Below are 12,322 nucleotides of genomic sequence, written 5' to 3' on the forward strand. Positions count from 1 at the left end.
GCCCCCCAATCTGAAGCAAATACTCACCAGCAACCACACACCACACAACAGAACCACTAACCCAGGAACCTATCCCTGCAACAAAGCCCGTTGCCAACTCTGTCCACATATCTGTTCAGGGGATACCATCATAGGGCCTAATCACATCAGCCACACTATCAGAGGCTCGTTCACCTGTGCATCTACCAATGTGATATATGCCATCATGTGCCAGCAATGCCCCTCTGCCATGTACATTGGCCAAACTGGACAGTCTCTACGTAAAAGAATGAATGGACACAAATCAGACGTCAAGAATTATAACATTCAAAAACCAGTTGGAGAACACTTCAATCTCTCTGGTCACTCGATTACAGACCTAAGAGTGGCTATCCTTCAACAAAAAAGCTTCAAAAACAGACTCCAACGAGAGACTGCTGAATTGGAATTAATTTGCAAACTGGATACAATTAACTTAGGCTTGAACAGAGACTGGGAATGGATGAGTCATTACACAAAGTAAAACTATTTCCCCATGGTATTTCTCCCCCCCCACCCCACCCCCCACTGTTCCTCTGATATTCTTGTTAACTGCTGGAATTAGCCTACCTTGCTTGTCACCATGAAAGGTTTTCCTCTTTTCCCCCCCCTGCTGCTGGTGATGGCTTATCTTAAGTGATCACGCTCCTTACAGTATGTATGATAAACCCATTGTTTCATGTTCTCTGTGTGTGTATATAAATCTCTCCTCTGTTTTTTCCACCAAATGCATCCGATGAAGTGAGCTGTAGCTCACGAAAGCTTATGCTCTAATAAATTTGTTAGTCTCTAAGGTGCCACAAGTAGTCCTTTTCTTTTGACTTACTTATGCTTAGTGAAGTGCTGAGAAAGTACAGTACATGAGCTCTCTTGCCATGGAATCCTTCTCAGAGCAGGAAAGTTATAGTATGTTTAAAGGAGACAAGTGAGGATTTTTCCCTTTGGCTGAAGTGAAAAAACTTCCATTACCCTTTTCTGGAGCTCTCTCTTAGTTTACTATCAGTGCAGGACTAGCTTATGCTTATTGCTTACTGTTAATTAGCTATCCCAGACAGCTATGCCTGGGGGAGTAATTTAAAATGACACTGTAGAATTGGCACTCAAGGCTACCTTTGCACAGCTAAATACCAAGCTTTTATTACTCTTACCTCTTTGTAATTATTTTTAACTTCTTGTCTGGTGTCTGCTGACGCTGATGACAAGCTAGAGGCAGATGACCCTCTGCTGAAGGTGTCTGCTGAATGCTGAGGAGACCTAACTGGAGACTTTAATCAGGTCAACAAAAACAAAACAAACAAGAGGGTTTACATGCTCATGTTAAATAGCTAAAATGTATGCAAAAGATTAGCAATTCACACTGTTACCTCAGAAGCACTCTGTCCCCTTTCAAATGTTAGGTAGTTTAATTCCATCAATGATAAAATCTGCAGAAAAAATATTAATGAAGAGATACAATGTAACTCAATTTCAAGAGGAATTTACTGATGGAAACACAAATTAGCCAACCACTTAATATCAGCAAAAGCGATTACGACGGATCAGATTAAAGCAACAATTTGCAATGTTTACATTTCATACTAAATAAAAACACTGCCATGCATTTTAAGATGTAAAATATGAGCTTCCTTTCTTAAAAGTGAATGGAAATTATTTTTAATTGTAAGAGTACATGCCCACATATCCCATTCACAACTAAGCTTCAAATACAGCTAAATCACTGTGGAAATGCATTTTAAAAATGCATTTCTCCCTGCTAGCAGATTGGGAAGAATACCTTAGAATTTAATGCACACTGCAAGGAAGTCTCTTTCATCCGGTTTTGAATATCTGGGTTGGCTCCATTCTGCAGCAGGACTTCTATTATTCCTTGATAGCCCCAGCGAGCAGCTATATGGAGGGCAGTATCTCCTTTTTCGTTACCAGTATCTAGTCTACAAGAGTGTACATCATAATAGACTAAAGCTTTGACACACTGGAAAGAAAAGAAAAACCACCAATGAATTATACCACTGGTTCCCAATCCACATAACATATGGAATCTGAACAATAATGCTGGTTTTATTGCAGATCCTAGAATCTACTCTCTTGGGTAGGTTTTTTATCAAATATATGTCATTTTTTAAAAGGTCATAATAAACAAACAATGAATACAAGGGACCCAAACAACTAGGATTTCTAGCAGCTACACCAATGTAAATGGATACCTACATTAAACAAATACTATGATATAATAAAGTGCCTGTGAATATGAATATGAATTAATATTCATGAATATTAATATGAATATTAAATATGAATTAAAGAGTCATCCTCCAAAACTATGTTTTATTTACTTTTTTAAATAAACAAATGTAATCCAAATTGGCATCACAATTTCATTGCATGCAGTAATCCTATTAGGATATCTATTTAGTTTGTTACAAAACAATTACTTACATCCTCATGACCATAAGTGCAGGCTAAATGAAGTGGAGTATTGCCATTATTGTCTTGAACATCTGTACTTGCCTTATAGTGCAACAAGAGAAGCTTAAAAGAAAAAGAAAGTCAACATCTAAATAACAGAAGATTAATGGACAAACAATTGTTACTGCTGTAGCACCCTTTAGGTTTCTAGGATGATGAATTACTATAGTACAAATAGAATCAGATCTCTTCTACTTTAAACCAGTAAGTAAAGATGGTTGTCCTTGGCTTCATGCCACTATTTTGCTCCAGTTCTTGTCACACACTATGTAAAAACCACAGAGTATATCTGCAGACTAACTCTAAATCATCCACTGTAGCTAGGTACTTCAGCACAGATAACATGTATATTCAGTCAGTGTTCTAAGAGCGCTGTAAAGGCAAATTTCAGAGTAGCAGCCGTGTTAGTCTGTATTCGCAAAAAGAAAAGGAGTACTTGTGGCACCTTAGAGACATCGAATGCATCCGATGAAGTGAGCTGTAGCTCATGAAAGCTTATGCTCTAATAAATTTGTTAGTCTCTAAGGTGCCACAAGTACTCCTTTTCTTTTTGTAAAGGCAAGGCTCAATGGGTTTAATTAAGTGCATCATTTCATCCCTCTCTCTGAATTTCTTAGTTTTGAATATCTGAGTTGTTGTAATATTATATAAAACATTTGTTAAAAAATTCAAGTGTACAACAACTGACTGAACTGTATGATTAGTCTATTTTCAAAACAATTTTTAAAGCATTGTATTTACTTGACTGATCATAATAGCTCTTTTGCAACAATCCAGAGCAGAGATTCCACTATCTTATCAGTCTGTGCTAAACATTAGACATGAATTAAAAAACATATTGAAAATACTATGCATGCATAATGACTAACAAGTGAGTTATTCAGAAATAAGCAAAGCCATACAAATCCCACTCTGAACTAATGGTCTTACAAAAGGTAACTGGAGATAATAAGGCTACTTGAGTTTTGGAAATGCAGAAAAGCATGTCACATTTGGCAAACCTCTCAAAATCTAGTTTTCAAACTAATTTAGAAAATGTTAAATAAAATTAAAAAAAACCAAACTTGAACTAAGAGAACAGAGGGAACAAGAATTTATTCTCAACATGAGATCTTGAAGATCTGAGAAAATTTTGACATCTGGATTATAAACCTATAAAGTTTAGCATTTAATTAAAGTGCTGAAAGGCCCTGAAGTGTGATAGCACACAGTTATAATGAAGATTTTGCATCCCTGAACAATGGTATCAGTAGAGCAGCAATAGTGAGATTTGTTTTTTCTTCAACTTATATATGTATTAAAAAAATTCATTGGTTAAGCCTTTCAGTGCTTACTGTAACGTTCTGATATCCTTTCTGACAGGCAAGGTGAAGAGGTGTTGAACCATGGTAATCTGTAGCATTGACTACAGCTCCTTTGGAAACTAACAGGTCAATTAATGATGCTTGCCCTATGGAAAATATGTGGTCATTAAAACTGAGAAGTAAACATCTCACAGGAAAAGTTACTTTTCAAACTAAAATGTGAACTTCAAACCTTGACACTCTTCATTCTTGTGCACACTGCATATTCACTTTCTTAGTACTTGCTCTTTGTAATGAACAGTCAAGTTACTACAGATTATTCAAGGGCACAGCTAAGAAAGGGGGCCCCTAACTGCAACTAAACTGCACCTGTATCTTGAGGGTGAACAGGGAATGGAAAGTAAACTGATGTCACACAAAGTGCTCTGCCCTTGGCATATGTACTGTGCAAGTCAAAGGTAATAAAAGCAAGAACAAATGAAAAAAAAAATCTCCAGAGTAGATTAATGTGTCTGCTTACAAGCCTGAGGTCAGGACCAGGATGCACATTCAACGAGTGAGGAGGGATAGCATATATCATGCCACATATACTAGGCTACAGGATGTATATAAGACTTACTACATACGCTGTCAGTTTGTAATAGGATATCTCCTTTCTGAGGATACCTCCTAATCTACCCATCTGGCTGAAGGAAATGCCAAGGCAAAAACAAATAAGAAACCAAAAGAAAATGCATACAAGAGCACCTGGGCTGAAGGGAAGAATACAAGAGTTTCATTCTGGGTCAAGATTTCTGTTTGTCTATCCCACAAGTAAAATATAGTTCATGCAAAACTCATCACAGAATATAAGTTGAAAAATAAGATAATGTGTCCCCTCTTTCAAGGACTTAATGAAGAGTAAACAGAAGGTAAATATTACACAGTCATGGAAATACAGCAGTACTCACCATAAATAGCAGCTATATGAAGTGGTGTGTATCCCCTGTCATCTCTGGAAAATGGAGTGACAATGGAAGGATCATTCATCTTCCTATAAAACAGGATAGTTTTCAAGAACGTAAGTTAGCTGTATATCAGGTACTGGAGAAAGTTTACACACGCACACACTCATTTACTCTACATAGTTTTTACACCTATTTAAGTTTTCAAACCTATTTACCCTCTATCATTTCTCATTAACAGATTATTCCATATGGGTTTTTTACTTAGCCAAAAGAAAAAAAAATCCAGACATCTATTCTTTTGACTGTGAAATCCAAATACAGAGAAGAGAGTCACTCTTTAACATGTCCAAAGGATGTCAGACTATCTCCCCTATCTAGGTAACTGAGCTCCGAGCTTTTCAATACTTTCCTATTCAAATCTGCATGCATAATTCTGAGACACCTACAATTTCTTCTGTCCCTCTCAACCTAGATACATACACACACATACAATGCTAAAATGCAGCCAATATCCCTTCCACCCAGAAGAATTTTCTGGACAAAGCACTGCACATTCCAGTATTGCCTTCATACTCTAAAGGAAATCCCAGAACGCAGACCTTTAGAAAGCTTTTCATATGGAGATGAAGAATCCTTACCCAGAAACTAGCTTCTCGCAGTTGTCACAGAAACAGAGTGGATGACACATTTTCTGTACAGTGTCTTTATCACTATCACCATGACTTAGTAATCGTTCCACTTCCTCCTGGTTACCTGAAGCAATATACTACAAAAGACCAAGAGGAGGAAGAGTGAGGTATTGATGTGAAAAAGCTTAAAATAAAATCTACTTCATCCACTGAAGCACAAAACCAAAGCAACCGATTATAAATGAAGCACTAGGAGAACCGGTGCAAGGCTGGATAGGGCTGCTGCACATAATCCCCAATGAGTTTTCAGTATAAATAGCCCTTAGATCTGATCTTGGTTTGCTTTTCATAAAAAAAAATTAAAACAAAATTCACATTGTTTTCTTCCAGACTCAGTTACAGACACATTATTACTTGCAGTCTCTAGCCATACATGTAAATATGTATAATTAGTAGCTCTGCTTTGTGTCTTTGCACAGGTAAAATTCTCCTTTTTAGAATTACATTGTGAGATTGATTAACAAAATATGTAGGAGATGGGAGGTGACTGCACTTTAGATTTTTTTTTTCAGCAAAACTTCTTGATTTTAGGTACCAAAGTCTCTAGAGACTAACAGCCATTGGCATTGCAACTTTGTTTTAACGGGCCATTGACTATTCCAGCAGCACTATTCCAGCTCCATTTGTATCTGTGCTAAAATCTGTAAGAATACATTGCCAACTTGCAGACGCTTTGGCACAAAACTGCAAGGCACTGATTACCCAGGCACCTTTTATAGTCTAACATATGGCTTTTTTGGCAATCTAAAGCACAAGCAACATGACAAAGTCATTACAAAGTGTGTGTTATAGTCTAGAAAACTGTGTGTAAGAGATTGCACATATATAATGTTCTGCAATGCAGATTTTTCACCTTGAACAAGCAATCTATTGGAGTCATGGACATCTGGGACAGCAAGTTCATTCTTTGTCTCAAGAACTTGTCACTAAACTTCTCAGATTCCTGAAAAGAAACAAGCCATGTCAATCAATATTCCATATATCAGTAAAAAGAAAGTAGTTTTATAAAAAGTTATTTTTAAATATGCAATACTTATATTTACCAGCTCTTAGCTTATGTAACAGGTTAAAGCCTAAAAGTTTGATTTAATACTTAAAATTCTGTATCAATGATTTTGTACGTTTGTACAAGAGCATTCCCTGTCAGCTAACTGGATGTTAGTCCATAAAATAATTCTCGGGCACACCTTAGACATCTGAGTTTCATTAACAAAATAAAAATATTTTTCTATCAGAAAAACCAAAGTAAAAGCAGCTTTTGAAGTGGCCAAGTTGGTGAGAGATATGCCTCATATAAAACACAGACTAAAGGGTATGTGCCAAAGAGTAAGATGGACAGTCACAAAGCTACTGCCTAAAAACAGGCCCAGTGCAGATACTATCTGTTGCCAGCCATGTAGCAGAGTCAAGAAGCAGCCCCAGAATCAGAAAGCCCCTCAGCATCATGCTGGATTCAGCTGAAGGCTTCTCTACCTAACGTGGACACAAAATCTGCCAAGTTAGCTCCAGTAATACTAGTTGAGATTAAATGTATTTGACAGAGACCCATTCTTCAGCATTTGACATGAAATTTCAAAACAACAGTTCCTGTATTTACATGTAACAAGTACTCAGCCAGTACCCTGTGTGTGAAGGTTACAAGGCAGCATGTCAAACTGAAGCATTAGAAAAATCAATACAGAGCAAATGAACACAAGACCACTCAGGTTTCCTGGTGGTACTGGAATGGGGAGTACAACAGCTTTTCTGGAAACTTGGATCCCTGAGGTTTTAATGTTAACACAGTAGGTGATCTTATGGAGAAAGCCTCTCAAAACCATTTATAAAGCCACCATCACCACTAGGACTACTCTTTTAAGAATTGAATAGAAACACAAATCTGTTTGGTTCAGACTTGCGCTTCTAGATAATTTAGCTATAATTACGGTTTCTTTCAATAGTTAAACATGCTTGATATAGAGAAATTTTAGGATGAAAACTTGCAAAGGATTATGGGTGTATGTGCTATTATATTATTTTTCATAAACCTCACGAGCTGTGCTCTCCTTACAGGAATTTCATTAGTCACTAAATTTACAATTGTAAGATGAATAAAAGGAACTCAATTTGCTTGCACTTATATTGAGCTGTTCTCTCCCAAAGGGTGTACAATCTTTAACATTTCAAAGAAGAAAACAAGCATTTTCCACACAAAATTTTAAAGCACTAATTATTCTAAGAACTTGCTTGGCTTTGATCACTAGATGCCCCTGTATTTAGTTATGCACGCTAAACCATGGAATAGTTTTTAAACTATGCATATGACTGATCTACAATGGAAAACTCAATACAGACATGTAAAAACTCAATACTGTGATGCGAGACTAGAGAACATGTATATCCTCTAAATTGGTTTGTGTTTGTGTTTTAGTTACACACAGAAAAGACAGCAGGAGACACCAACATTTTCAAACCTGGGTGCCTCGCGTTCTGGTACCTAAATAGGTAGGCAGGCTTTTCAGAGGTTTTGGTGATGTAGCAGCTGCTGCTCCCACTGGATGAGTTGACAGGTAGGTGTCAAAATGAGGATTTTAGGGCCTAATTAGAGACACCCAGGTTTGAAAATGTTGGCCTGAGTGTGTAGTGCAATTGATCAGAGATAGTTTTAATACTGTGAGTAATCACAATCTATGGAATTAATGAACACCAGAAATCCCAGGCAAGTAGTTCAGCACTATTTCCCCCTTCCCCAAATGATGGCAGTCCTCATGCTCCAGAGCACAAGCTTGTCACATATGAAATATCAGGAAAGAGTCTGCCCTGCTACATAACTGGCACATATTCCTACATGGGAATAAAGAGAAATAATGAATGGGTAACCTTCTGAAACATTGAGTATTGACCATTCCTACAAGCAAGATAATTGAAAGGATAAATTGCATGTTCTACTGTGTTCCACACTTCAGTGAGTGAGAATGAGTGTTTCATTTGTTTGGGAGTAGAGCATGGTCCCCTGAATGGATTGTTTTGGTTAGAATACTCCAGATAATTACCAAAACATTGCTTGTGTTGCAGTAGGACAAGATAGATTGCATTCCCAGAAATTAGAGAACTTTTAAGCACATATCATCCCTTATCAAGGACAAGAGAGACAGTGAAATATATTAGAACCTGCCTTCAACCCTTGCCAAAATCCTCAGACAATAACTGAGTCCAGGACAGTAAATACCTCAATTTCCATCAGTGCTGATATGGGTCACTAATTAGAGGGGATATTTATTATAATGACCACCACTTTAGGCCTTCTGAGGATGTGCAGAACTCTTGGATGGTTGAGGTCATGTACTGTCCATGTATCAGTGTGAAAGTCTTCTCTTCCAGATTCTACCCCCCTACACACACACACAGCAGGTGTTGGGTTCAGAATCTCTGAACTAGAACTTGGTACATTCTGGCCCATTAAACGAAAGCCCTTCATTACTGCCCCCCTGCCAGCCCAACTATCCATGGGCACAAATTCAAAGAGGGGCCCTTATAACCCACATGCTCCTCCACTCCCTATCCATTTTACCACCCATACAATAGGTTCATTTAGACATGGGCTCACTTTTCAACTCCTCTCCCAGCTGTGCCTCAATCTCTTGAGTTTTGTCCACTGTGCCTCTGGTCTTCTCATTTGCTTTTTCAAAGTGCTAAGAGAGAGATGCTGTCAACAGGCCAGTCCTGCTGCCTATTATTGCCTTGGATAGGCTGATTCTTCCCTATGTGTTTTGCCCACAGTTGGGTGCTCTAGGGACTGGTGGAGGGAAGGGCTAAGAAGGAGCAGGCTGACTGCTAGCAGCTCCTTCAGAAGCTATCTGTCCCCACTGCAAGCAGCATCAGGAGTGGTCACAGCTGAACTAGAGATTCAGCATCTTTCCTTACCATTTAACTCCTCCATTTCCCTCCCTCCCCCCAGTATTGGACACCTTGGAACAGAGTGAAGAATTCAGCAGGATCCTATGGCAAGCAAAGAGCCAGAAACTTGGCCTAGTAACTAGTGTCCGAGCCAGAAAACTGAAGACCCATTGATTTATTCTTTGCAGGGGCAGAACTAAATAGAAAAGTTCTTCAGTTGCTGAGAGCAGCAGAGATTACATTACTACCCTGAGTTTTTACCCTTTTCTGTATACACCACCCTCCTCCCACCCTACCCTTCACTGGGAATTTTGCTCTTTCCTGTTCAGCAGCTCCTGGGTGCTTTGTGCTAGTTCCTGGCTCTACTCATCGCTGCACATGGCTCATAGTGCCAGTTCTCAGATCCCTTTTTATTGGGGTAATCCAGAAAATTCAGACTGGCCAGGCACCCAACAGAGGAGGAGAGGGAGTGCTGGTGCAGAGTGGCCCCAATTTCACTTCCCCACCCCATGTGGGTGCTGTCATTTTCCAGCTTCCCATCTTTTTTTTTTTTTTAGAATAAACGTTATTGCTGCCACCAAGCCACAGTGCTGCAGCTGCTAAAGGAGCACTGTAGAATTCCCTGGTCTGCACATCCCTAGAAATGACACTAATTATGGGGCCACCATGGAGTCCCAGCTTTCAATCCCCTCTGTTGACAGTGGGAGGAAGAGGGCTCCTGCTGCACTCTTCCCACACAGACATGGAAGGGGAGGGGAGGGGAGAGAGAGAGTGGGGGGGCAGAAGAACGAGATTCCCTAGATGCCTGAAGCAGATCTTGTTGCTCCCTGCTGTTGCAGGCTTTCCTTAAAAATCAACAGGACCATTCACCAGCTAGGTAACAATGGAAATTGGATGTAGGAAGGAAGCCCAGAGGAAGAGAAAAACCTAGGAGCCACCAGCACATTCAGAGTCTGTGCTGTCCTCAGTCATTTGAAAGGCTTATGAACCCTCCAGGCTGGAATCACTACTTTGCATATACTCTGGCTTCAGATTTCAAATGCAACAAGTTGGTACCAGGGAGATACTCTGAGGCACTGCTCAGGTCTCTGGTTCTCTTATTTGGAACTTTGGAAGAATCAATTAGTGTTCATTCTCAGAACAGACATCCAAGATTAGCAGCACTGTCAGAAAACTGGAACCACCACCTTTAATATATAGTGAGATCTCCTGTAATGTAAAGAATTGCTGTGTTCAGTTATGTGAAGACAGATGGGACCAGACTTAGAGGAAGGCAATTTTTATTCTTCTTTTTAAATGAGCAACTTGTTTGATATAAAACTAAAATTTTGTCTTTAAAAAAAAAAAAAAGAGACCACAATCCACCAAGTACACAGTTTTTTACTGGCATCTTCAAAACAGCGCTTTTTTTTACTGGCATCTTTGTAAAACAGTTCGTGAACTAAGGGAATTTAAAGATGTAAATATTTCTGGACTGAGAGTGAGCTGGAACTATTGCTATTCATACATTACTGAGAATTACAAGCATTTTGATGGCTGAAATTAAAAAGGAAAAATTGCAAACTTTGTTTAACATTAACACTTTATTATGTTTTCTTAACAGGATTCAATATAGCAATACAACAAGAGATAAATACAAAAGGTCATGTTCTTTTCTAAATGTTCAATAGTTCAGAGTGCCACAGATTTGTGAAAAGAGCACCACAGAAAAGCAAAATCGCATATTACCATAAAAGTATTTCTTTAAATAAAATTTTGAAGTTAAAGAGGTTTTGCTTTAAGATTGTGCCCTGGAATTGTCCCACCCCAAACCCTGTACATTGAGCCAAATCAGTCAAGCCACGGTAATCCAGATTCCAGTGCTATGCAGTTGACAGACTTGTTGAATTCTCTGGTCCCATGTTCACATCCTTTGGTTTCCAGATCACACCGGGAACACCTATTTTTGCAAGAGCAGAAACTCTAGAGTGTTTTGAGAGCTTAACCAAAACAGATCACAAAAGCAGACTACAGAACACTTTTTGAAAGCTTTGTTTAAGTTTAAAAGGACTTTGTTTAAAAAGAAAAAAAAACCTCTAGGTAGGTGTCTTTTTTAGGCTCTCCTCACTTGGCACAAGAAACAAGCACGATCTAAATTCAGGACCTAGTCTGTTTTCCACATGTAAGAGGCCAGCTCCATACCCTAAATAAGCCACAGGAGCTCTCCTTTGACCATGGCAGCTTTTAAAGTCACATCAGCACTATCGCTTGATTGGCCTGCAGGGACTGCAGCTAATTGACAGAAGGCATGCTCACCCACCATGAAATTAATCCCCTGCATCTGCAGCATTTCTGACCCCTGCTAGGTTAGAGATCCAAGAGCAAACCTGGGCTTCAAACTCTGGCATCCAGCATCACAGAGCTTTGTGTTACCAGTGGGCTATCATGCTGGTGCCACAGAGTTAGTTATTTGCATTGCATAAATCATTTGTTAAATGTCATCAGCTTCACAAAGAGGGAAATCCAAAGCCAGTGCCCACTATTTGGAAAGTATAAATGGAATACATTTAGAAGCTGCACCATGTGGTCAAGTCTCGCTGAATAATTCTGTTTTGATCTATAGTGCAACCTTTTTTCCACTCCTACTGCTACGATGTAGGTTTGAGCCAGGGTTTTTAAAATAAACATTAAAGAAAAAGGCTGCACCGCATTCTAAGAGAAAGCATGGCACTAAGCTCTAGAATGCTGTATTGAGGTTAAAACTTTCATGCTATCGAATAAGACAACTGGATACAGATAAAAAAAATTCTAGCATTTTTTAAAAGTTACTAAAAACCATTATGTGATCCTGTCATTTTAACTTCTTTCCTTAAGAAATATTTTAGAACTACAGTTTTAAAAGATCAGGTTTTGTACATAGTGTTGTTGTACAACCAGCCATAGCAGTTCATTACGTTGTATGCTTCAGGCTACATGACATCTTGCTAAGTACTGTGCAACATGCAAGTGTGATATTTTCACCCAGAGTATTCCAGTTTGACAG

General features: G+C 38.7%; 1 protein-coding gene across 1 annotated transcript in view; it reads right to left on the reverse strand.

The window, feature by feature from the left end:
* The window catches only part of ANKRD27 (ankyrin repeat domain 27), a 76,651-nt gene that overhangs the window by 47,407 nt on the left and 16,922 nt on the right, over positions 1 to 12,322 (reverse strand). The window contains 8 exon segments of the mRNA XM_043494972.1: positions 1,167 to 1,283; positions 1,383 to 1,442; positions 1,793 to 1,990; positions 2,455 to 2,547; positions 3,819 to 3,934; positions 4,739 to 4,821; positions 5,374 to 5,501; positions 6,278 to 6,367. Of these exon segments, the coding sequence (XP_043350907.1) occupies positions 1,167 to 1,283; positions 1,383 to 1,442; positions 1,793 to 1,990; positions 2,455 to 2,547; positions 3,819 to 3,934; positions 4,739 to 4,821; positions 5,374 to 5,501; positions 6,278 to 6,367 (885 nt within the window).

The sequence above is a fragment of the Dermochelys coriacea genome, chromosome 12 (genome assembly GCF_009764565.3).
Source record: "Dermochelys coriacea isolate rDerCor1 chromosome 12, rDerCor1.pri.v4, whole genome shotgun sequence".
NCBI classification, from domain to species: Eukaryota; Metazoa; Chordata; order Testudines; family Dermochelyidae; genus Dermochelys; species Dermochelys coriacea.